The sequence below is a fragment of the Pristis pectinata genome, chromosome 10 (genome assembly GCF_009764475.1).
Source record: "Pristis pectinata isolate sPriPec2 chromosome 10, sPriPec2.1.pri, whole genome shotgun sequence".
Classification (NCBI taxonomy): domain Eukaryota; kingdom Metazoa; phylum Chordata; class Chondrichthyes; order Rhinopristiformes; family Pristidae; genus Pristis; species Pristis pectinata.
The window spans coordinates 100092816-100118065 of NC_067414.1; the positions used below are offsets into that span (position 1 = coordinate 100092816).

General features: G+C 46.3%; 1 protein-coding gene across 1 annotated transcript in view; it reads right to left on the reverse strand.

Moving 5' to 3' along the window:
- Nucleotides 1-25250, reverse strand: part of LOC127575532 (dynein axonemal heavy chain 6-like) — a 277640-nt gene that overhangs the window by 108774 nt on the left and 143616 nt on the right. Inside the window, exons 32-38 of the mRNA XM_052025464.1 lie at nt 22341-22505; nt 19694-19891; nt 16465-16717; nt 14215-14347; nt 11818-12050; nt 10817-10933; nt 7174-7329 (exon numbers count right to left, since the gene is read on the reverse strand). Coding sequence (XP_051881424.1) covers nt 7174-7329; nt 10817-10933; nt 11818-12050; nt 14215-14347; nt 16465-16717; nt 19694-19891; nt 22341-22505 — 1255 coding nt within the window. The remainder of the gene's footprint in view (nt 1-7173; nt 7330-10816; nt 10934-11817; nt 12051-14214; nt 14348-16464; nt 16718-19693; nt 19892-22340; nt 22506-25250) is intronic.

The following is a 25250-nucleotide window of genomic DNA, read 5'->3' on the forward strand; positions in this document are numbered from 1 at the left end:
TTCTGTGCTGTATGACTCTATGACCCCTTCTCCTTCTGACCCACAGGCAGTGCTAGAGTTACATTACCTCAAAGTCTCAGACCTTCTCGCCTGTGTTCAGCTGCCGGGTTTCCAGAGGCTGGGGAAGGTTACCTACAGGAGGATCAAATTTCCATCACCATGTCTGTGTCCAGCAACACACATCCTTGGAGTAAATCAGCCACCTGCCCTTGCTCTACCTCAGCATAAACTGGAAGGGTTTGACTTCAAGGTGGGTTTGATGACAGCAGGCTCATCTTGCTGCAAACTGTTTAACGTACTAAGTCTGTCATTCGTTAACATTCAGCTGATTAATCCTTGCTGCTGCCCGCATGTTTTCTCCCCTTACATCAGATTTCCAATATCTGCACCACCTTACCTTTGCTTTAGCCACTTGTGCCCTCTTGAATGATGTTGTCAATTTTCCAATTAATCAACGGCATTGCACCACCTTCGTTCACTAACATAAAACAGTATAACACAGAACAGGCCCTTCGGCCCACAATGTTGTGCCCACATAGCTAATCCCTCCTACCTACAGAATGCCCATCTCCCTCCATTTTCCTCTCATTCATGTGCCCATCCAAGCCCCTCTTAAAAGCCCCCAATGAATTTGCCTCCACCACTCCATCAGGCAACGCATTCCAGGCATCCGCCACTCTCTGAGAAAAAAACTTACCCGTCACGTCTGTTCTGAACCTACCCCCTCTCACTTTAAATGCATGCCCTCTGGTATTGGATCGCTCAATAATGGGAAAAAGATATTGCTTGTCCACCCTATCTATGCCCCTCATAATTTTATACACTTCCAACAGATCACCCCTCAGCCTCCATCGCTCCAGAGAAAAGAGCCCAAGGCCCTAACCTTTAATTAAACTTGGAGGTCATGTATACCTGTGATCGCCCAAGTAAAAATTCAATTGTAGCTTTCTGCTTTGGGATCACAAAGTTGTAAAGAGCAGATTAAATGATTTCTTTGTTTCAGTGAGTGATGGGGAAGCTAACCCTGCTGAGCATTGCTACAGATTGGTTAGTGTGATGAGCTGATTTAATCCAATGAAATTTGTTCGTCTGATTACTTCTGCATTTGTGCAGTTACTGCCGCAGGAACCCTGCTAATTGTGCTGCGAGTTGTAATCTTGGCAACCGCTTATTTCGACCGCACTACTTCAGATGAATTCACCAGTCAAAAGCATGGAAATAAGAATGCAAATTTTGTTCAAAAGAAGGAGCCTGATCGGCCAGTGGGAGGTTTACACCAACCAGATCTGTAGAAAGGAGTCTGCTGTCATCATTTACACACAAGACCTTTCCCAATGTTGTTGATGTTGTAAGGTGTGATTAACCAAACCCTTACTGATTGGATTTCTGTACTTTATGGACAGTACCCACAATAAACTTCTTTAATAAAAAAGTTCCTTGTAATTGCCTCAACCTGAAACTGTTTCATGATGGCAGAGGAACTAAATGAGTATTTTGCATCGGTCTTCACTATGGAGGACATCAGCAATATACCGGTTAGTCAGGGGTCTCAAGGAATGGAACTGAGTTCAGTTAAGATTACTAGAGAGAAGGTTCTAGGAAAACTAAATGGACTAAAGACTGATGTCTCCCAGTCTGGATGAGGTGCATCCCAGGGTTCTGAAGGAGGTGGCTTTAGAGATAGCGGAGGCATTGGTGATAATTTTCCAGGAATCGATAGACTCCGGCATGGTTCCGGAGGACTGGAGGGTCGCAAATGTAGTTTCACTGTATAAGAAGGGTGGGAGGCAGCATAAAGGAAATTACACACCGATTAGTCTGACGTCAGTGGTGGGAAAGTTATTAGAATCAATCCTCAAGGATGAGGTTATGGAATACCTAGAGGTGCAAGGCAAGATAGGTCCTAGCCATCATGGTTTTGTGAAGGGAAGATCCTGCCTGACGAATCTATTGGAGTTTTTTGAAGAAATCTCAGGTAGGGTGGATAAGGGAGAGGCAGTTGATGTTGTGTATTTAGACCTTCGAAAGGCCTTCGACAAAGTGCCGCACAAGAGACTGATTAATAAGATGAGAGGTCATGGAATTACAGGTAGGATAACAGAATGGGTGGAGCATTGGCTGGTTGGCAGAAAGCAAAGGGTGGGAATAAAAGGATCCTGTTCTGGTTGGCTACCGGTTACTAGTGGTGTTCCGCAGGGGTCGGTGTTGGGGCCGCTTCTTTTTACCCTGTACATTAACGATTTGGATGATGGAGTAAATGGTTTGTGGCTAAGTTTGCAGATGACACCAAGATAGGTGGAGGAGTAGGGAGTATTGAGGAGACAGGAAGGCTGCAGAGAGACCTAGATAGTTTAGGAGAATGGGCAAGGAAATGGCAGATGAGATTCAATGTTGAGAAATGTGCAGTTGTACACTTTGGAAACAGAAATAAACGGGCAGATTATTATCTAGAAGGGGAGAAAATTCAAAGTACAGAAGTACAAAGGGACTTGGGGGTACTCGTGCAGGATACCCTGAAGGTTAACCACCAGGTCGGATCGGTGGTAAAGAAAGCGAATGTTATGTTGGCTTTCATTTCGAGAGGTATAGTGTATAAAAGTAAGGAAGTGTTGATGAGGCTCTATGGGGCACTAGTGAGGCCTCATTTGAAATACTGTGTACAGTTTTGGGTCCCATATCTTAGGAAGGATGTGCTGATGTTGGAGAGGGTTCAGAGGAGATTTACGAGGATGATTCCCGGAATGAAAGGGCTTACATATGATGAGCGTTTGTCGGCTCTTGGACTGTATTCACTGGAGTACAGAAGAATGAGAGGGGACCTCATAGAAACCTTTAGAATGTTGAAACGACTGGACAGAGTAGATGTGGCTCAGCTGTTTCCCCTGGTGGGTGAGTCCAGGACCAGAGGGCACAATCTTAGAATTAGAGGGTACAGGTTTACAACAGAGATGAGGAGAAACTTCTTTAGCCAGAGGGTAGTGAATTTATGGAATTCCTTGCCACGTACAGCAGTGGAGGCCAGATCATTGGAGGCGTTTAAAGAGGAGATAGATAGATATCTAATTAGTCAAGGTATCAAGGGATATGGGGATAAGGCCGGAAATTGGGGTTGAATAGTTTTTTTCTCATTGCCCCCCCCCCCCCATTTCTCATTTCTTTTTCTTTTTTTTCCCCTTTTCTTTGGAGCAGAATCGATGGGCCGAATGGCCTACTTCTGCTCCCTTGTCTTGTGATCTTGTGATGACTAAAATGAAAATTAAAACTGACAAAAGGTCGCAGACACAAAACATTAACCGTTTCTCATTCCACAGGTGCTGCCTGCTGACGCTGGTCAGACGGATGAACTGTCCTGTAAACTGACGGATAGACTGGGAGTCTGGTACATTGTCTGAGATACACTGAAAAACTTAGTTTTGCAAGCCATCCATACAGATCATTTCTATAGACACAGATCAATGGAGGGGAAACCAGACCCCTCCCACCCTGGACATTCAGAAAAGGGGGCGGTGTACATGTTCCTGTCTACATCAATGGTGCTGAGGTCGAGAGGGTTGAGAGCTTCAAGTTCCTTGGAGTGTACATCACCAATAGCCTGTCCTGGTCCAACTATGTAGATGCCACAGCCAAGGAAGCTCACCAGTGCCTCTACTTCCTCAGGAGGCTAAAGAAATTTGGCATGTCCCCTTTGACACTCACCAACTTTATTCGATGCACCATAGAAAGCATCCTATCTGGATGCATCACGGCTTGGTATGGCAACTGCTCTGTCCGGGACCACAAGAAACTGCAGAGAGTTGTGGACACAGCTCAGCACATCACGGAAACCAGCCTCCTCTCCATGGACTCTGTCTATACCTCTCGCTGCCTTGGTGAAGCAGCCAGCATAATCAAAGACCCCACCCACCCGGGTCATTCTCTCTTCTCCCCTCTTCCATCAGACAGAAGATACAGGAGTCTGAGGGCACGTACCACCAGGCTCAAGGACAGTTTCTACCCCACTGTGATAAGACTATTGAACGGTTCCCTTATATGATGAGATGGACTCTTGAACTCACAATCTACCTTGTTGTGACCTTGCACCTTATTGTCTACCTGCACTGCACTTCCCTGTAGCTGTGACACTTTACTCTGTATTCTATTATAGTTTTTACCCTGTACTACCTCAATGCACTGTGTAATGAATTGATCTGTATGAACAGTATGCAAGACAAGTTTTTCACTATACCTCGGTTCAAGTGACAATAATAAACCAATACCAATACATTCTCTCTTCTCCCCCCTCCCATCAGGCAGAAAATACAAAAGCCTGAAAGCATGTACCACCAGACTCAAGGACAGCTTCTATCCCACTGTGATAAGACTATTGAACGGTCCCCTTGTACGATGAGATGGACTCTTGACCTCACAATCTAACTTGTTATGACCTTGCACCTTATTGTCTGCCTGCACTGCACTTTCTGTAACTGTAACACTTTATTCTGCATTCTGTTATTGTCTTCCCTTGTACTTCCTCGATGCACGACTTGATGAATTGACCTGTACAATCGGCATGCAAAACAAGGTTTTTCACCGGACCTCAGTACATGTGACAATAATAAACCAATTTACCAATTTCAGAACATAAGTACATCATGGTGCGTGGGTTTCCTCCGGGTGCTCTGGGTGACTCCCACATTCTAAAGGCATGTCAGTTGGTGGGTTAAGTGGCCGCTGTAATTTGCCCCCACTGTGTAGGTGAGGGGTAGAATCTAGGGGGAGTTGATGAGAAAGTGGGAAGAATAAAAACTTGGGATTAGTGTAAGTGGGTGGTTGACGTGGCGTGTTGAAGGGCCGTTCCTGTGCCGTTCTGTTCTATGTTGAAACACAACAGATTTGTAGAGAACATGGACAATAACCTGCATCGTTCAGGTCACCCGTCCCATGTGCTTGATGAGTGTTGTTCAGAGAACCTCGGACTGAGGACACGGACCACAAAGGGAAGTAATGTGTGAGGAGCTAAATAAAGCCTAGTGCTTTCACTTATAACCCTGCAATGACAGATCAAAGCTTATGCAACGTTTGGACCATGGGTTCGCTTGGACAGCTCTATCCTCAGCACAGCAGGACTGCAGGTAGAGAGGTCAAATGGAAGCTGGGCCCAAGATACCATCTCCAACAGCAGAATGGCAAAGCAAGGGCTGAACAGGGAATAAAGAAGAGGGGAGACACATGATTTAGGAATTGGGAGAAGGAAAGTCAGGTTGCAAGACCACATAACACAGCAGCAGTAAGACAGAGTGCTAAAAGGCAACCAATGTCGAAACTATTACCATTGCACTCACAATATTTAGCAGAGTGCCAAATACACTGTGTAATTGCAATTGTTAGAATTATTAATTAGAGTTATTAGGTGTTTGCGTTAAGGATTATGTAAACAGTATATAGCACACAGTGTGTTCTGCTATAGAGAGGATTATATTTTTTTATTCATTGTGGGCTGTGGAGGTTGGAACTGCTGGTAATTATTGTCCACCTGTAATTGCTCCTGAACTGAGGGGGCAGGTAAAAGTCAACCCTGTTATTGGGTCTGGAGTCACATATCAGCCACACCAGTGAGGAGGGTAGGTTTCCTTCCCTGGAAGGCAGCTGTGAACCTGACAGGCTTTTACATCAGTTCATGGTTAATGTTGCTGGCTTTTTAAATTCCAGATTAATTTAAGTACTTGAATTTAAATCCCCTCGTTGCCATGGTGGGATTCAAACCCTTGTTTCTAGGTCTGGAGACCGGCGCAGCTGGTAAAGCTGCTGCCTCACAGCTCCAGCAACCTGGGTTCGATCCCGACCTCGGCTGCTGTCTGTGTGGAGTTTGCACGTTCTCCCTGTGACTGCATGGGTTTCCCCGGGTGCTCTGATCTCCTCCAACATCCCGATGATGTGCAGGTTGGTGGGTTAATTGGCCGCTGTAAATTGCCCCTCATGTGTGGGTGAGGGGTGGAGTCTGGGGGAGCAGAGGGGAATGTGGGGAGAGTACAATGGGATCAGTGTAAGTGGGCACTTATTGATTGGCGGATAATCAGTGGGCTTAATGGTCTGTTTCCGTGTTGTACGACACTATCATTAGCCCAGAGCTCCACTGCTTCTATGTTGGAATAGTTATTTTAATGTAACAATTGCAAAAATGTTCTTGGAGTGAAAAAGTTTCAGATGATCAAGAAATTGGGTAAAGTAGGGTTTGCATACATTTATCAACCTGTAGTATATATATTAATGTAAATAATTAGTTAATTTCCTTCAGGAAATTAAATTCCTCAGGAGGCTAAAGAAATTCAGTATGTCCCCTTTGACCCTCACCAATTTTATTGATGCACCATAGAAAGCATCCTATCCGGATGCATCACGGCTTAGGACGGCAACTGCTCTGCCCGAGACCGCCAGACACTGCAGAGAGTTGTGGACACAGCCCAGCACATCATGGAAACCAGCCTCCCTTCCCTGGATTCTGTCTACACTTCTCGCTGCCTCGGTAAATCAGCCAGCATAATCAAAGACCCCACCCACCCTGGACATTCTCTCTTCTCCCCTCTTCCAATGGGCAGAAGATACAAAAGCCTGAAAACACGTACCATCAGGCTCAAGGACAGCTTCTGTCTCGTTATAAGACTATTGAATGTTCCCCTAATATGATAAAGTGGAATCTTGACCTCAAAATCTACCTTGTTTTGACCTTGCACTGCACTTTCTCTGTAACTGTAACACTTTATTCTGCATTCGGTTATTGTTTTCCCTTGTACTACCTCAATGAAATGATGTGATGAAATGATCTGTATAGACGGCATGCAAAACAAAGTTTTTCACTGTACCTCAGTACATGTGACAATAATAAACCAATTTACCAATTAATTTTATAATTTTGTCTATGTGAATAGTTATCTGATGGTATAATTTACCTGTATCTATTGCTTTTGAAAGGGAAGCAGTATAGCGCAGGTGAGCGTGAGTGAATTTTTAAGAACTGACTGTATCACAAGGTGTGACCTTGACACACTGTTGTATCACTGCAGCTTAAAGACTGGCAGCTCCAGTGAAGGATGTTCTGTTGTTAGCTCAGTTCAGTCTGAGCGGCAGTACTTTAGGCAACACTAAAGAAACCACAAAGGACCTTTGAGGTCGTTCATTTTACTGACGTGTTGTTACCTGTCAGCAGCACAGGGCACTTATTGAGCAGCAGCAGGCTGACCAGGAAGGAATATCGCACGCTGTCTACTGTGCGCACAAGACCTCCTTGAGTGGTTGGCTTCGATTTGGTATGTCCAGAAACTATTGGCTCAACAGGACTCACAAACTGGACCCCTGTCAATAACAAAATGTTCAAGTATTAGGCATGGGTCAGCTCAGAAAAATTCAACTGTAAACTAAACCAATTCTTCTGAGTCATGGAGTCATGCAGCATGGAATGCAGTCAATAAACAACAACGTTACTGTGGTGGGTTTGTGCTCAGGTGTAATGGGTCAAATGGATCATCACTTCCTGCAGAACACCCCCCTCAGGGTGGCTGGGAGTCAGCAGAGCTCTCAGGAGCCGAGCACTGGAAAACTAAGCACATGTATGTATACACACACACGCGCGCGCACGTGCGTGCATACACACATATGCACACACACATACACGTGCGCACACACACATATACTCACACATGCATGCGTATGCGCGCGCATACGCATGCAGCATGTGTGCGTGCAACAGCTAGTTGTGTGGTGGCTGTCGTACTACCACATGCCCCTCAACACCCATTGCTCTTCCAATGCCAGCTTCCACCACCCCCATGTTAGGTAAAACTCCCTCTACAGTGTCCCAACGACCGTTTATAATCACAACACAACTCTTTCATAGTGAAATGTCTCATGATGCATCACAGATGCATTGTCAAACATAACTTACACCAAGATATATAAGGGGATGTTAAAGTTATGGATTAAATTCACGGTCAAATAAGTGGGTTATGAAAAGCACAGTAAAAGAGAAAGTCAAGGAGGGAATTCGAGAGCTGGGTCCCAGACAGCTGAAAGTGGCTGGAGGCTGCAGGGAGTTGTAGAGGGAGGGAGGAGATGGCAGGATTGGGCAGTGTTGGTCAATGGGTGAAGGGGTAGCCTGAGCAGAGCCCCACCCTGACACCAGTGTCCCATACTGTGCCATCCTGCAGCTGCTCAGGCTGAGATCACCCGTGGCCATCTAGCAATAGCTTTGAGTGGGTGACCCTGGACCCCTGTATACCCACTACAAAACTCACGTGAGACAATTTCAGCCAGAGGTTAGAAAGATTAAATAAGATAAGATTTCTTTATTAGTCACATGTACATCGAAACACACAGTGAAATGAATCTTTTTGCGTCGTGTTCTGGGGGCAGCCCACATCTGGGTTGGATTTGAAGCAAGATCCCAAAGGTGAAAGCATTACTAGCTGCGTATTAATAAGTACCACTTAATGATCGCGGCACCTTGCCAAATCTTGTTACTGGAGTAATTATTCCTCGCTAAGCCCAATTGTTTATTGAGCTGTTGGGTATTAGACAAGGGTCATTAAAAGCTATAACAACCTGCCTTATGTGTTTAACAAAGAAACATCCAAGGGAACCACAGGCAGACTAATGGAAATGGACACAGGGAAACAGCAGAATCTGGGAGAGTGAGCAAGAACTTGGGATTCGAGCACATTCACGGAATGTTAGAAATTGATGATGAAGGAGGCCATTTGGTCCACTCTGCTTACGTCAGTTAATGGTGATTATTGAAGCTGTTCCCACTTCCCAGGTCTGGGTCTGAAGCCCAGCAGACTGCTGCATTTTAAGTGGTCACTGGGGTTAGTTTGAAATGCGGTGAGGGTTTCTGCCCCCACAGGCAGTTCCAGACCCATAAACTGCAACCACCATAAACTCATGTCCATCAGCCACTGTGGACAGGACACAGCTGGGCAGTTTTCCATATTGTTGGGTAGATGACAACGGTCATAGAGTGACACAGCACTAAGCAGGCCCTTCAGCCCAACCCATCAATGCCGACCAAGGTGAGTTGAGCTAGTCCCATTTGCCTGTGTTTGGCCCATATCTCTCAAAACCTTTCCTATCCATGTACCTGGTGTAACTGTACTGAACATTTTGGGAAGAGGCACAGCTAGTTCTGGAGCTCAGGTCTTCAGTACTACAACTGGCAAGTTGTCTGGTCCCACAGCCTTTGCAGTACCCTGTGCTCTCAGCCGTTTCTTGATATCACATGGAGTGAATGGCATTGGCAAGAGACTAACTCCTATGAGGGTGGGGATCTCAGGACGAGGGGGCGATGGATCAAACACTCAGCACTTCTGGCTGAACATCGTTGCAAGCACTTCAGCCGCACGCCATCCTGACTAGAAATACATCGCCGTTCTTTCACCATCACAGGGTCAAAATCCAGGAACTCCCTCCCTGACAACACTGTGGGTACACCCACACCTCAAGGACTGCAGCTGTTCAAAGAAGGCAGCTCACCGCCACCTTCTCAAGGGCAACTAGGGATGGCCAATTAAAGGCTGGCTCAGCCTGCAAAGCCCACACCCCTTGAATGAATAATTTTAAAAAAGCAGCAGAAGCTGTTATCAGATAATCAGAGAAACAAAACATGAGGTCTTTGAACTTGCTGTTGATGGGAGGGGTGACAGAGGCACGGGTTTACAGTTTAAGGATAGGGCTGGGAGATGGTCCCTCTGCATCCCCGATGGTTCTGGACTGATAGCTATTTCAGCAGAGGAAGCTGAGCAATTTGGTGATGATGATAAACTGGTGAAAGATGTGTAAATCAATGTCTAAACGCATCAGGTGTGCTTCCAGCAAAGATGGAACCACACCAGGAGATGAGCAGGGCCATGGAGTTTGCAGAGGACAACAGATCCAGGGTGAAGGAATACGAGTGTTGATCAGACATTGGTAAATGGTAGAGGAGGTGGGCAGGCGGGATGGTCGAGGACAAAGGAATTGTCTCACGGCAATGAAATGCCTCAGATCCGGCCCTGAGGGAACGTCTGCAGACTCTGGGGTCCGACTTCCTTTCATGTTTCTCTACAGTTGAACTGTAGCATGTACTGTCGTTGGGTCAATGCACAGAAACAGGGCCTTTGGTCCACCACGTCCATTCCAACCATCAAAATACCCAGCGATACTGATCCCATTGATGCCCTTTTGGCTGGAAATCTACCTTCTTCCTCCTTAAATATACTAAGCAAGTTGGCCTCCACAGCCTTCCGTGGCAGAGAACTCCAGAGGTTCAAAACAATCTCAGTGAAGGAATTTCTCCTCCGTCCTAAACATCTCATGCCACATCATAGAACGAAGAACATAGAACAGCACAGCACAGAACAGGCCCTTCGGCCCATCATGTCTGTGCTGACTATGATGCCAATCTAAACTAATCCCACCTGCCTGCACATGGTCTGTATCCCTCAATTCCCGGCCTGTTTATGTGTCTGTCTCAATGTCTCTTAAACATCGCCATCGCATCTGTTTCCAGCACCTCCCCCAGCAGCTTGTTCCAGGCACCGACCACTCTCCGTGTAAAAACCTTGGCTCGCAAACCTTTGTACTTATCAACGAGATCCTCCCTCACCCTCCCGTGGTAACTCAACATGTAGAAGAACAGACGGGGAGAGGGGGTGGTGGACAGAGTCACTGGTTTGTAAATCAAACTGAACGATAATGTGTCAGGTTGTTACTTACAGTTCTGGTCAACAGTGCATCAACCCTCCAATTATCACACACACATACAGACACACACTTTCATGTAGAAAATAGTAATCTGGATTCCGATTACCTTTTGAAATGAGTGTCTGAGTGGGTGGAACCAACTTGTCCCAGGTGACGTATTTCCCTGTTTGCATATCCACAAAGTATTCAAAGACAGTAGCCCTCCCAGCTGGAAACTGAACCGCTGTAAAAAAGATGACAGTAGAATCGATCTCAGAAGTTTACTGTTCTCCAAGTCAAGCAATGTGGTTGCAGCCCTTGCTACTACGTTTTACACATCCCTCCCCACCACCTACAGGAGGTGCTGCCTCAAGAAGGCAACATCTATCATCAGAGATCCCCACCATCTGGGCCGTGCCAACTTCTCACAGCTCACATTGGGCAGGAGGTACAGAAGCCTTAAGTCCCACACCACCAGGTTCAGGAGCAGCTACTTCCCTTCAACCATTCGGTTCTTGAACCAACCGACAAAACCCTAATCACTATAGTTTAGCAACACTATGACCATTTTGATCACTTTGCACTAAAATGGACTTGTTTTGTTCTAATTGTGTTCTTGTAAAAATTGTGTATAATTTACGTTTTTCTTGTGAATGCTGCTTATCTGATGCTATGTGCCTGTGATGCTGCTGCAAGTAAGTTTTTCATTGCACCTGTGCATACGTGTACTTGTCTATGTGACAATAAACTCGACTTTGACTTTAAAGAGGCATTAAACAATCCCTCTCCACAGACACTGCTGGACCGGCTGAGTATTTAGCTGATTGTCCACTTTTATTCTGCAAACAGCCAGAACCCTATTAATGTAAATGTATGGAGATTAAACCCCCATTTAATCTGATCTCAGAGGGGGAATTTAACCCGAATGTAAATTTTTAATGTTCGTTTAGTGTTTCAGGTTTTCAAAAGAGTTGAGGAAGCAAGCTGGTGGCTGTCTGTGTGGGGCAGGGACAGAGAGCTATCTAAAGGCAGGACCACTGGTGAATGTGACATTCAGCTGTGACTTCTTGCTCCTTCTCCTGGTCAGGAGGTGGTGGAGAAGCCGACTTCTCACTAGCAGCGACTCACAGAGTTCTGTTTTCCCCCCGAACATCTTGCGGACGAAAGTGTTGAAGTCCAATGTGACCTTGACGACCATGTCATCTTTGACTCTGTCGCTGATTCCAACCAGGTCATCCTCCTCATAATCATCCTCGTGTTTCAGGCAGCCACCCACCGCCCAGGTAAAGGAGAAGACGTAGAGCTTTGCCAGCAGTGAGGCCAGCTGCTCCGGCTGCCTCTGTAGGAACCACTTTGCGGGCCTGCAGTTCCATGGAACATCAAAAAATCAGACAATAATTAAAAGTTAAAAAGGGAGGCAAAGGAATTACATGGAAAGATATTGGCAGGTAAAATCAAAGAAAGCACATAGGTGTTTTGTAAATACATGAAGGGGAAGAGGATTCAAAAGGAAATATTGGGTCCCTTTAGAGACCACAGGTGCAGTCTGAGTGAAGAGGCAGAGGTTTGCACATGAACAAGGAGGCACTGATGTTAAGGACGAAGCACATGGAGCATTGGGAATGATGAACATTCAGAGTGGGGATATATTCAGGGGCCTGGTATCTTTAAAAGTTTGGATAAAAGGTATCCCACGCCTTAACAAGAAGCAAGGGAGGAAACAGCAGAGACTCTGTAATTTTCCAATGCTCCTTGGCTGCAGACATGGCGTGGAGGGCTGGAGCTTGAGGATGTGATTCCATTGCTTAAAAAGGGAGAAAAGGATAGACCATAACTATAGACCAGTCACTGACATCGGAAGTGAGCAAACTGTTGGAATAACTTCCGAGGGGTGGCAGCATTTAGCGAGGTATAGGTTAATCAGGAACAGAATGGATTTGTTAAGGGAAGGACAGGTCTGACAAACTTAATTGAAATTACTTAAGGAGGTAATAAGAGCTGATGAGAGCGAGGCAGGTGATGTCACACATGGCAGGGAGATCACGGAAGTAAAAGCCTGTGGGATCCAAGGGGAAATGGGAAATGAGACTTAAAACTGGCCCAGTGGCAGAAAGCAAGGAGTAATGATCACCAGGGAGTTAAGTGCCAGGAGACCTACATTCCACAGGGCTTGGTACCAGGCCCACTGCTTTTCATGGTGAACATACATGATTTGGACAAATATAGGGGGCACGTTTAAGAAGTTTGCCGATGATACAAAAGCTGACAGTCTGGTTGGTAGTGAAGAAGCAAGACTTGGACTACAGTGGCACAGTGAGTACAACTGCTGCCTCACAGTAATTAGTAATTGGTAATTACTTTACTATTGTCATCTGTACCGAGATACAGTGAAAAGCTATGTTTTGCATGCCGTCCATACAGATCATTCCATACATAAGTAAATCAAGGTAGTACGAAAAGAAAATGAAAACAGAATGCAGAATATAGTGTTAGAGAGGTACAAGGGCCAGGATTGGGAGATCAAGAATTTATCTTTATCGTACAAGAGTTCCACTCAATAGTCAGATAACAGTGGGATAGAAGCTGTTCTTTAGCCTGGTGGGACATGTTCTCAGGCTTTTGTATCTTCTGCCCATTGGAAGTGGGGGGGAGAGGAGAGAATGAGTGGGGTGGGAGAGGTCCTTGTTATGTTGGCTGCTCTCCTGAGGCAGCTCCAGGGATCAGGTTTGATCCCGACCTCCGGTGCTGGCTGTGTGGAGTTTAGGCTTCTCCAGTCCTACCCTTATGTGACTGACTCCTAACTCTCCCTTCAAATGTCCTCATGTTGTGACCTCAGTAACTGTCTGCATCATGAGGATTGATGGAAAGCAAACCAGCGACTGGTTAGTGCAGTGGGAGCTGCACGTGTAGAGCAACGTGGTCACTGAGAGTTGATGCAGGGTAACCAAGTCTAAAGGCAGTGAAACATGAGAGATTTGTACATATTGGGGAATCAAAGGACATGAGGTTGGTGCAGGGAAGAGGCATGGTGGTGCAGCAGGTAGCAACCTGGGTTCAATCCCGGCCTCCAGCGCTGACTGTGGGGAGTCAGAACATTTTTCGTATGACCACATGAGTTTCCCCTGGTTTCCTCCCACATCCCAAAGATGTGCTGGTAGGTTAATTGGCTGCAGTAAATTGTCTCCAGTGTAGGTAAGTGCCAAAGGCATCAAAGGGGAGCTGATGGGTATGTGAGACCAGGCGAGGTGCAGAGCTATGGGGAAGTAAGAAGATGGCAGTTGTCACTGATGGGAATGCTCTGCTGGGTGATGACATGCATTCAATGGGCTGAATAGTTCGCTGAGGTAAGAGATCAGCCATGATCTTACTGAATATCAGAGCAGGTAGGAGAAGCCAAGTACCAAATACTCCTGCTTCAACTTCTAATGTTCGAAGACTTGGTCTGGCAATAACCCACTGCCCCGGCTGATTGTGTTGCACCAAATCCCACCCAGAAGGGCAAACCAGCACTGTGTTTAACCTCACCTGGATCCAGAGCTGGCCTTGCTGTCCTGTCCACCGGGACTTTCCTCGGGAATGGTCATCGTGGAGGGCCCTTTGGGTTTCTGAAGCTCTTCAGGGTCACTGGCCTCTTCATCAGAGTGAGCAGAGCCACCGGCTGAGAGAAAGATGTGAAAGATCTTATTCCACTCCTGTGAGTTGTGAGGTGGTTGATGAGGCCAACATGGGGACCGGCAGCCCCTGTCAGCGGGATTGGGAGGTGCTTACTGGGGCGGGTGAGTGGGAGTTTGGGAGATGGTGCTTTCCTTCCACTATTTTCACTGAGCTTCAACACGCTCCTAACAAAAAGACTCAAGGGTCTCAGTGGAACCTCGGATGCTCCTCTATTTTGAGCAGTCTAGAGTGGACAAGGCTGTGGTCTTATTGCCCCCTCCCGCTCTCCCTCTGCATCGTCAGCCTATGTTCCCTTTACAAATCACTCTTATGGTCCACCCTGACCTGTTTAAAACCAATCTCAGGACTCAGCCGAGGTCTGAGATGCAACTCCAAATGCTACTTCACAATCGAAGGGCTGAAGAAAAATAATTCTACAGCCTATTCAGCATTTTTTGAAGTACAGTTTCCATTGCACTAAATGAAACAAGAAATCTGTGCTCAGCGATTTGTCCATCTGTGTTCCTGTGATGCCGACTTCAGGATAAATATTGGCAAGGACCCTGGGGAGAACTCTCCTGGTCTTCACACTGATGCCATGGGAGTTGTGTCACCAGAAGGGGGATTACTGTGGCAGTGGGAGACTACACTGGAGCATCAGCTTGGGTCATGCACTGGAGTGGGGCTTGAACCCACAACCTTTGGACTCAGGGTGAGGATAATTCCTGCTCATCCATAGCAGACAAATGAGGCACAGTGTGTGTACTTGGTCCTTACAATGCATTCCCAGGAATGAGAGAACAAATGGAATCGGCACTAAAAGGAGTTATGGAACATAGAACATACAATACAGGAACAGGCCCTTCGGCCCACCATGTCCATGCCGACCATGATGCTAATCTAACTAATCCCATCTGCCTGGATACGGTCCATATCCCACCATTCCCTGCCTATTCACATGCATGCCTAAATGCCTCTTAAATGTCACTATCATGTCTACTTCCACCACCACCCCTGGCAGCACATTCCAGGCACCCACCACTCTCTGTGTACATTTCCTTTAAACTTTCCCCCTCTCACCTTAAAGATATGCTGTCCAGTATTAGACCTTTCTACCCTGGGAAAAAGACTCTGACCATTTTATAAACTTCTATCAGGTCTCCTCTCAGCCTCCAACACTCCACAGAAAACTATCCTAGTTTGTCCAACCTCTCCTTAGGGCTAATACTTTCCACTCCAGGCAGCATCCTGGTGAACATCTTCTGCACCTCTTCCAAAGCCTTCACATCCTTCCTGTAATGGGGCAACCAGAACTGCACATTAGCACCAGCGACCCAGGTTCAATTCCAGCTGCTGTCTGTAAGGAGTTTGTAGATTCTCCCCATGTCTGTGTGGGTTTCCTCTGGGTGCTCCGGTTTCCTCCCACATTCCAAAGACGTACGGGTTAGGAAGTTGTGGGCATGCTATGTTGGTGCCGGAAGCGTGGCGACACTTGTGGGCTGCCCCCAGAACACCCTATGCAAAAGATGCATTTCACTGTGTTTCGATGTACATGTGACTAATAAAGATATCTTATCTTATTTTACTCCAAAAATGGCCTAACCAAACTTTTATACTCTTGCAACATGACTTTTTGAGTTTTATACTCAAAGTGGTAGAGCCTTTATAGCATGGTATGTAAATGAGCTCCACCCCTCCCCACTGCTGTGCAGGTCCCAGTGTCAATCCCCACCCTCCCCAATGTTGTGCAGGAACCCAGTGTGAATCCCACCCCTCCTCACTGCTGTCAATCCCTGCCACAGGCACCAATGCTTTGCCCACAGCTCAGTGTGGGGAGACTCCCCATGAGAACTGGCATTGGGTGGGTTGGGGGGGAGCAGAGCAGCTGTCAGTGCTGAGATGTAGGGCCTGGCTCTGTTGACACCATGGAGCAGACGCTGCCGGTCCCCAGCGACAGTGCACACTCATGGTGCTGGCCAAGGTGTGATCCTGAGGCCCCACCTCTCGGCGCTGAGGGCCCACGTTCATTACTGACAGCCTGGTGAATCCATCCCCCTGCCTCTCTACCGGTGCAACCCTGCACCCTCAATAGTCTGGCATGCCACGAAGAGGATCACCAACCAATTCCAAAGCCGTCGTTCCTGCTCAGGAAGTCCAGAAGAGCTTGGAGAATGCGGCAAAGCGTCATCACGATGCCCAGCTCCGGCACGGCAAACTGGCGCAGCTTCTGCCACCTCCTCACGAAGTGCAGACCTGCCGACATGCTTTCGTCGAAGAGGGTCTGCAGGCATTCTCTGCCCTCCTGAGGCAGCTGCTCTGGGAGCTGGGCCAGCCACATCCTCACGTAAGGTTGCCAGCCAAGGTCAACTGGGTCCTGTGGTGAAGGTAACAGTCAGCCACCTTTAGCAATGTCATTAAATACAAGGCATCCAACAACTGCAGCAATTCCTCAACAGAATTCTTGCTTCTTGTCAGCTGACTGTGCATCGAGTAATGGTACACAGATCGCCATCTGGGATTCCCCCACATTCGGGTTTCTCTGTTTAGCACTTCTCGCTGCCTCGGGAAAGCAGCCAGCATAATCAAAGACCCCTCCCACCCCAGACATTCTCCCTTCTCCCCTCTCCCATCGGGCAGAAGATACAGGAGCCTGAAAGCATGTACCACCAGGCTCAAGGACAGCTTCTATCCCTCTGTTATAAGACTATTGAATGGTCCCCTAGTACGATAAGATGGACCCTTGATCTCACAATCTATCTCGTTATGACCTTGCACTTTATTGTCTGCCTGCACTGCACTTTCTTTGTAACTGTAACACTTCACTTTGCATTCTGTTCTTGTTTTCCCTTGTACTGCCTCGATGCACTGTGTAATGAATTGATCTGTATGAACAGTATGCAAGTTTTTCACTGTACCTCAGTACAAGTGATAATAATAAACCAATTTACCAATTTATGTGTCTATAGTTTGTGTTGTAGCTTCACCAGACTGGCACCTCTGAGGTATGGCCAGTACAGCTCCTTTGGGAAACCCTCTCATCCCCAGAAATGGCCTGGTGAATCTCCTTTGTACTGCTTCCAATGCTACTGTATCCTTTCTTATGGAAGTGGACCAGAACTGTGCACTGTACAACTGTAACAAAACCTCCTGATTTCCAAACTCTACCCCATAAAGGCCAACATGCCATTTGCCCTGCCTGTGTCAATGGTGCTGAGATAGAGATGGTTGAGAACTTCAAGTTCCCACGTGTAAATATCAGCAATGATTTGTCCTGATCCAACCACGAAGATGCTATGGCCAAGAAAGCTCACCAGCACCTCTACTTCCTCAGAAGGCTAACGAAATTTGGCATGTCCCTGATGACTTTTACCAACTTTTGCCACAAGAAATGTGGCAATTTTACCACAAGAAATGTGGTCTTGGGCAGAGCAAGACCATGATGACACAGCTCAGTACCTCATGCAAACCAGCCTCCCCTCCAGTGACTCCATCCACACTTCCCACTGCCTTGGGAAAGCAGCCAGCATAATCAAGGACCCCTCCCACCCTGGTCATTCTCTCTTCTCCCTTCTCCCATTGGGCAGAAGATACAAAAGCTTGAAGGCATGAACCACCAGGCTCAAAGACAGCTGTATATCACACTGTTATCAGTGTCTTGAATGGACCTCTCACACACTAAAGATGAATTCTTGATCTCCCAGTCTACCTCGTTGTGACCCTTGCACTTTATTTGTTTACCTGCACTGCACTTTCTCTGTTGCTACAACACTATATTCTGCATTCTGCTTTTCTTTTACTACCTTGATGTACTTGTGTATGGCATGATCTGCCCGGATGACATGCAAACAAAAGCTTTTCTATCTACAACTCCATCTACAAGCTTGTAGAAGACACCACTGTAGTAGGCCGTATCTTAAATAGTGATGAGTCGGAGTACAGGAAGGAGATAGAGAGCCTAGTGACATGATGTCATGACAACAACCTTTCCCTCAATATTAGCAAAACAAAAGAGCTGGTCATTGACTTCAGGAAGGGGGTGGTGTACATGATCCTGTTTACACCAATGGTGCTAAGGTCAAGAGGGTTGAGAGCTTCAGGTTCCTCGGAGTGAACATCATCAATAGCCTGTCCTGGTCCAAGCATATAGATGCCATGGCCAAGAAACTCATCAGTGCCTCTACTTCCTCAGGAGGCTAAAGAAATTTGGCTTATCCCCTTTGACCCTCACCAACTTTTATCAATACACCATAGAAAGCATCCTATCCCAATGCATCACGGCTTGGTACAGCAACTGCTCTGCCCGAGACCGCCAGACACTGCAGAGAGTTGTGGACACAGCTCAGCACATCACGGAAACCAGCCTCCCCTCCATGGGCTCTGTCTACACTTCTCACTGCCTCAGTAAAGCAGGCAGCATAATCAAAGACCCCATCCGCCCCAGACATTCTCTCTTCTCCCCTGTCCCATTAGACAGAAGAATCAAAAGCCTGAAATCACGTACCACCAGGCTCAAGGACAGCTTCTATCCACTGTTATAAGACTATTGAATGGTCCCCTAGTACAACAAGATGGACTCTTGACCTCACAATCTACCTCATCCTGACCATTGCACCTTATTCTCTACCTGCACTGTACTTTCTGTAACTGTAACACTTTATTCTGCATTCTGTTATTGTTTTCCCTTGTACTACCTCGATGCACTGATGTAATGAAACGATCTGTACAGATGGCATGCAAAACAAAGTTTTTCACTTTACCTCGGTACATGTGACAATAATAAACTAATACCAATACCAAACCAATGCCTTCCTAACTACTTGCTGCACCTGCTTGCTATCTTTTCACAATTCATGCACTAGAATGCCTAGATCCCTCTGAACTTCACTCATTTGCAGTCTCTCTCCATTTAGATAATAATCCACCTTTTGGTTCCTCTTACTGAGGTGCCTGACCTGACATCTCCCCACATTCCCCACACGCAATTCCCTGTAGCTGTGACACTTTACTCTGTACTCTGTTATTGTTTTTACCCTGTACTACCTCAATTCACTGTGTAATGAATTGATCTGTACGAACGGTGTGCAAGACAAGTTTTTCCACTGTACCTCAGTACAAGTGACAATAATAAACCAATTTACCGATACCATTAAATTCCAAGTTTTGCTCCCTAACAAACCTATCTAGATCCTGTTGCAGAGGACAATATCCCCATCACAACTGGCTGTTCCACCTAAAGTAACTGGAAGCAGCAATTACTAGGATCTCCACAGTAGAATTAAATCTCTCAAATGGCCACAAGTGCGTGCACTCTGCTGTTCCCGTTGTGGTATCGGTGCAGGGGATATCTTACCATATAGACCATGGCGCACCTGCTGATTGTGGCAGGGCTGGCTTGGGAAAGGCTGTCCACCTCAAACAGGAGCCTCATGCCAGGCAGCAAACTGATGCGTTCCCCGTTCGACAGGCACAGGGTCTTTGTGTCATCCAGCACCGTGTTGAGGTTTTCAACCCAAACAGTGTCCACAGGTCCATCCATGACTATCCACCGCCAATTGGTTGTCAGTGTCGTATCTGGAGCGGTGCAGAAGAGGGCAGATTTAAAAAAGCCTGCAGAGTTTGATAGATTTTTAGATGTCGGGGGGAATCAAATGACACGGGATTACTGCAACAGTGGCGAAGGGTTAAAGATCAGGCATGACTGGAACAGCAGGCACGAGGCGCTGAATGGCCAACTCCTGCTTCTGTTTCTTATTCAGCCCATTTTTAACGTTCACTTCTCAGGGTCTGGTCAAACCTGACAAGGACAGAGTTTCTTGTCCAGCCTCAGTGGTTCAGTGATGTTCCTCAGGGGATGAAATCTACCATCCTTAACCCCTAATGTGACTCCAAATTTATGTGTCCGGCAAGCCACCCAGTTCAAGGTGGAGATGCCCAGCAGGTCAGAGGATCCTTTGTCACACCATTTCACAACCATCTGGGAGCTTAGTGGTCATCATTATGAATTAAAAATAGAAAAAGCTGAAAGCACTCAGAAGGTCAAGCAGCTTCTGAGGAAACAGTGTTCACATTTTTGGTCTGAGCACCTTCAAGTTCAAGTTCACTGTCATGGGCACACACACCCAGGGTATAAATGTCACGAAAATTAGCTTTTTGCAGGAGCAGCAGCACAGTACATCACAGCCATGAGAAACATAAATTATGTAAACTTAAATTAACATAAATTATACATAACTTACATGAGAAAATAAATAAACATAACAACATTAGTGCAAATATAGAAAGAGGTTGCATTAGGGTTTCTCAGGTGGGTTCAAGAACCTGACAGCAGTGGGGAAGAAGCTGTTGTTGAACCGTGAGATGTGGGTCTTCAGGCTCCTGTACCTCTTGCCTGATGGCAGCAGCGAGAAGAGGGCACGGCCCAGATGGTGGGGATCCCTAATGATGGCCTTTGCCAGAGGAGTTCTGATGATGGGTCTCAGACCTGCAACGTTATTTCTATGTCTCTTCCCACAGGGGCTGCCTGACTTGCTAGGTACTTCCAGCATTTTCTGTTTTTATTTCAGATTTCCAGCATCTGCAGTGTTTGCCTCGAGTACCTTACCTCGTGCAGTCTGGTGAGGGAGTTTCAGCTGAGGCTACTTTTCCCATTCAGACTGAATCACTGAGCCAGGCAGAGACCGCTTGTCCATCACTTTCAATGGGGATGGCTAATTTCGTTTATTAAATTTTGAGGTATTTAAATGCTATAGGACTTTTTCTGCTTTTTTAATAAAAGTTTTAAAGATTTTTAATAGTTATTATTTATGTCTTTAAATGTTTCTGAATGTCTCCAGTAAGCTTAACCATCAGAGGTGGGAAAGTTACTGGAGAGGATTCTGAGAGACAGGACCTACATGCATTTGGAAAGGCAACGACTGATTAGTGATCATTAGCATGGATTTGTGTGTGGGAAACCACAAATTTGATTGTTTTTAAAGAGGTGACAAAGAGATTGATGAACGCAGTCTACATAGACTTCAGCAAGGCCTTTGACAATGTCCTGCATAGTAGGCTGGTCCAGAAGGTTAGATCACATGGGATCCAGGGTGAGCAATTGGATACAAAATCGGCTTGGTGAAAGGAGACAGAGAGTGGTAGAGGAGGGTTGTTATTCAGATAGGAGACCTGTGACCAGTGGTGTGCTGCAGGGACCAGTTAATGATTTGGATGAGAATGTAGGTTATCAATTTCCCTCGGCACCCTACCATTTACTGTTTATGTCCTACCCATATTTACCCTTCTAAAAGATAAGATATTTATTTATTAGTTACATGTACATTGAAACTTACAGTGAAATTCATCCTTTTTCCATTACTATGAATGTTCTGGCGGAAGGCCCCAAGTGTCACCGCGCTTCTGGTGCCAACATAGCACGGCCACAGTTCCTAACCTGTACGTCTTTGGAATGTGGGAGGAAACCGGAGCACCCGGAGGAAACCCAGGCAGACACGAGGAGAACATACAAACTCCTTACAGACAGCAGCTGGAATTGAACCCGGGTCACTGGTGCTGTAATAGCATTATGCTAACCACTACACTAGCATGCCGCCAATGCAACACCTTCAGGAATTATTCAACGAAGGGTCTTTGAACTAAAATTTCAACCTGAAACGTTTACTCTTTCTCTCTCCACAGATGCTGCCTGACCTGCTAAGTGCTTCCAGCACCTTCTGTTCTTATTTCAGATTTTCAGCACATGCAGTCTAATAATCTATGCAGTTTGCTGATTTTTATTGCCAATGACTTGCCTCCTTTTTAAATTCCAAATTATGCCCTGAACTTACATTCCACAGCTGCTGTGGTCAGACTTGTTCGGTGCCTTATCTAGCTACAATGAAACCCTTTGTTCACATGCACCCACCTTCTCTCTCCTGACTCTTGTGATCTTGGAGTTCAGTCCAACTTCTCTCAACGTTGATGAAGGAAGAAGTAATCAGCTTCATCTCGGGCTCATGGTCGTGCTCTTTGTATAGGTCCTTGGCAAACTTTCTCATTGCTTGAGCCAGCAAGCCATCAGTCCAGGCCATGGTGTGTGGGTTTCGATACCCATAGAGCTCCCTGAGGCTGATGGACTTGGGATTCACAGTGAAGGTCTCCACCTTGCCTCTCTTTGCTATGGGACTCTGTGGAGGTTACAGAAAATATTTCAGAAATAGGTTGAAAGGTTAGAAAGTGTCCCTCATGTCTGGGATTTGGGGTGAATCCTTCCAGGTGAGTTTTTTTTGGCATTCATATGCCGGATTTTTAGAATATGGAACATGGAACAGTACAGCACAGGAACAGACCCTTCAGCCCACGATGATTGTGCCGAGCATGATGCCAAATTAAACTAATCCCTTCTGCCTGCACATGATCCACATCCCTCCATTCCCTGCATATTCATGTGTCTCTTAAACATCACTATGAACGCAGCCTACATAGACTTCAGCAAGGCCTTTGACAACACTATTGTATCTGCTTCCACCCCCACCCCTAACAGCCCATTCCAAGCACCCACTCTGTGTAAAAAAAATCCTTGCCCTGCACATCGCCTTTAAACTCTCCCCTCTCACCTTAAAGCTATGCCCTCTAGTATTCAACATTTCTACCCTGGGGAAAAGACTCCGACTATCTACCCCATCAAATGCCAGTCAAATTTTTATAAATCTCAATCAGGTCACCCCTCAGCCTCTGACGCTCCAGAGAAAACAACCCAAGTTTGTCCAACCTCTCCTTGTAGCTCATGTCCTCCAATTCAGGCAGCATCCTAATGAATCTCTTCTGCACCCTCTCCAAAGGCTCCACATCCTTTCTGTAATGGGGTGACCAGAACTGCACACAGTGCTCCAAGTGTGGCTTAATCAAAGTTTTATATATTTTGGCACCACTTTGAAGACACTTTATAGCATGTCGTTAGTTGTCTTTGAGAAGGTGGTGGTGGTGATCTGCCTTCTTGAACTGCAGTACACACAGGAAGGGTACACCAAGTGTTACTGGGTAAAGTGTTTCAGGATTTATATCTAACGACAATGAAGGCTGGTGATATATTTCCAAGTCAATGTGGTCTGTGACCTGGTAGGAACAAGCTGGATGTGGTGTTTCCAAATACTTTCTTCCTCTAGGTGCGAGAGGTGGTTTGTTTGGAGGGTTCTGCCAAAAAAGCCGTGATGAGTGGCTGCAGAGCATCATGTTGAAACGACATGATGCAGCTACGGTGCTCTGGTAATGGATGGATTCAGTGCCCAGTGTGGTTTGTATCTTCAGTTGTCAATTGATCTAGAATTGCTCTGGAGTCTCCAGGCATTAGTAATTCAGCTCTCAGACCCAAATATAAGTAAACTTACAGGGGCAAGAAAAAATATACAATACTCCCTCAGTACCTCCCCTAAAACAATACAGAACTTGCTCAGAACTGTAAGTCCTCCCTCAGCATGGCCTCATCGGCCATACAGCACTCCTTCAGTACGAGCTTCCAACCATGCTACACTAACTCAGTAACAGCCCTCTACTGAACCACACTCTCAGTACCGCCCCTCCCACAGTGTGACTCTCCCTCAGTACTGGCCCTCCCACAGTGCGACACTCCCTCAGCACTGCCCCTCCCACAGTGTGACCCTCCCTCAGTACTGCCCCTCCCACAGTGCAGTGCTTTGTGTAAGTTAGCTGCCAAACATTGTGAATTAGACCAGTGCCCACCCCTAACACAGACATATTAATTCAAGAGCCGTGAGATGACCTTGCAGCTCTATAGAACTCTGGTTAGACCACACTTGGAGTATTGTGTTCAGTTCTGGTCGCCTCATTATAGGAAGGAAGTGGAAGCTTTGGAGATGGTGCAGAGGAGGTTCTTCAGGATGCTGCCTGGATTGGAGAGCATGTCTTATGAGGATAGGTTGAGCAAGCGAGGGCTTTTCTCCTTGGAGAGAAGGAGGATGAGAGGTGACTTGATAGAGGTGTACAAGATGATAAGAGGCATAGATCGAGTGGACGGTCAGAGACTTTTTTCCAGGGTGAAAACAGGTAACACGAGGGGGCATAATTTTAAGGTGATGAGAGGAAGGTATAAGGGGGATGTCACAGGTAAGTTTTTTTACACAAAGAGTGGTGGGTGCGTGGATCGCACTGCCAGCAGAGGTTGTGGGGGCAGATACATTAGGGACATTTAAGAGACTCTCAGATAGACACATGAATGATAGAGCAATGGGAGGGAAGGGTTAGATAGATATTAGAGCAGGATAAAATGTCGGCACAACATTGTGGGCCGAAGGGCCTGTACTGTGCTGTAGTGTTCTATGTTCTATATTAACAAGTAGAGCTATGGAAAATGAGGAAGGTTGTCAAAGGATTCAGTAGGATATAAAACAATTGGAAATTTCAAAGTGCACAGTAAATAACAGGACCCTTAGGAGTTTTGATGTACAGAGGGATCTTGGGGTGTAAGTCCATAGCTCCCTGATAGTGGCAACACATGTAGATAGGGTGGTAAAGAAAGTGTATGCCACACTTTCCCTTATCAGTCGTGGTGTTGAGTACAAAAGTTGGTAAGTCATTTGCCACACTATAAGGATGTGGAGGCTTTGAAGAGGGTGCAGAAGAGGTTTACCAGGACTAGAGAGTGTTAGCAATAAGGAGAGGTTGGATTATTTCCTCTGGAGCATTGGAGGCTGAGGGAAGACCTGATAGAAATATATAAAATTATGTGAGGCATAGAGAGGCTGGCTAGTCAGGGTGTTTTTCCCAGGGTGGAAATGTCTAATATTAGAGGACATAGGTCTAAAGTAAGGGGGAGAAAGTTTAAAGGAGATGTGTGGGGCAAGATTTGTACACAGGGAGTGGCGGGTGCCTGGAACGGGCTGCCAGGGGAGGTGGTGAAAGCAGATACAATAGCA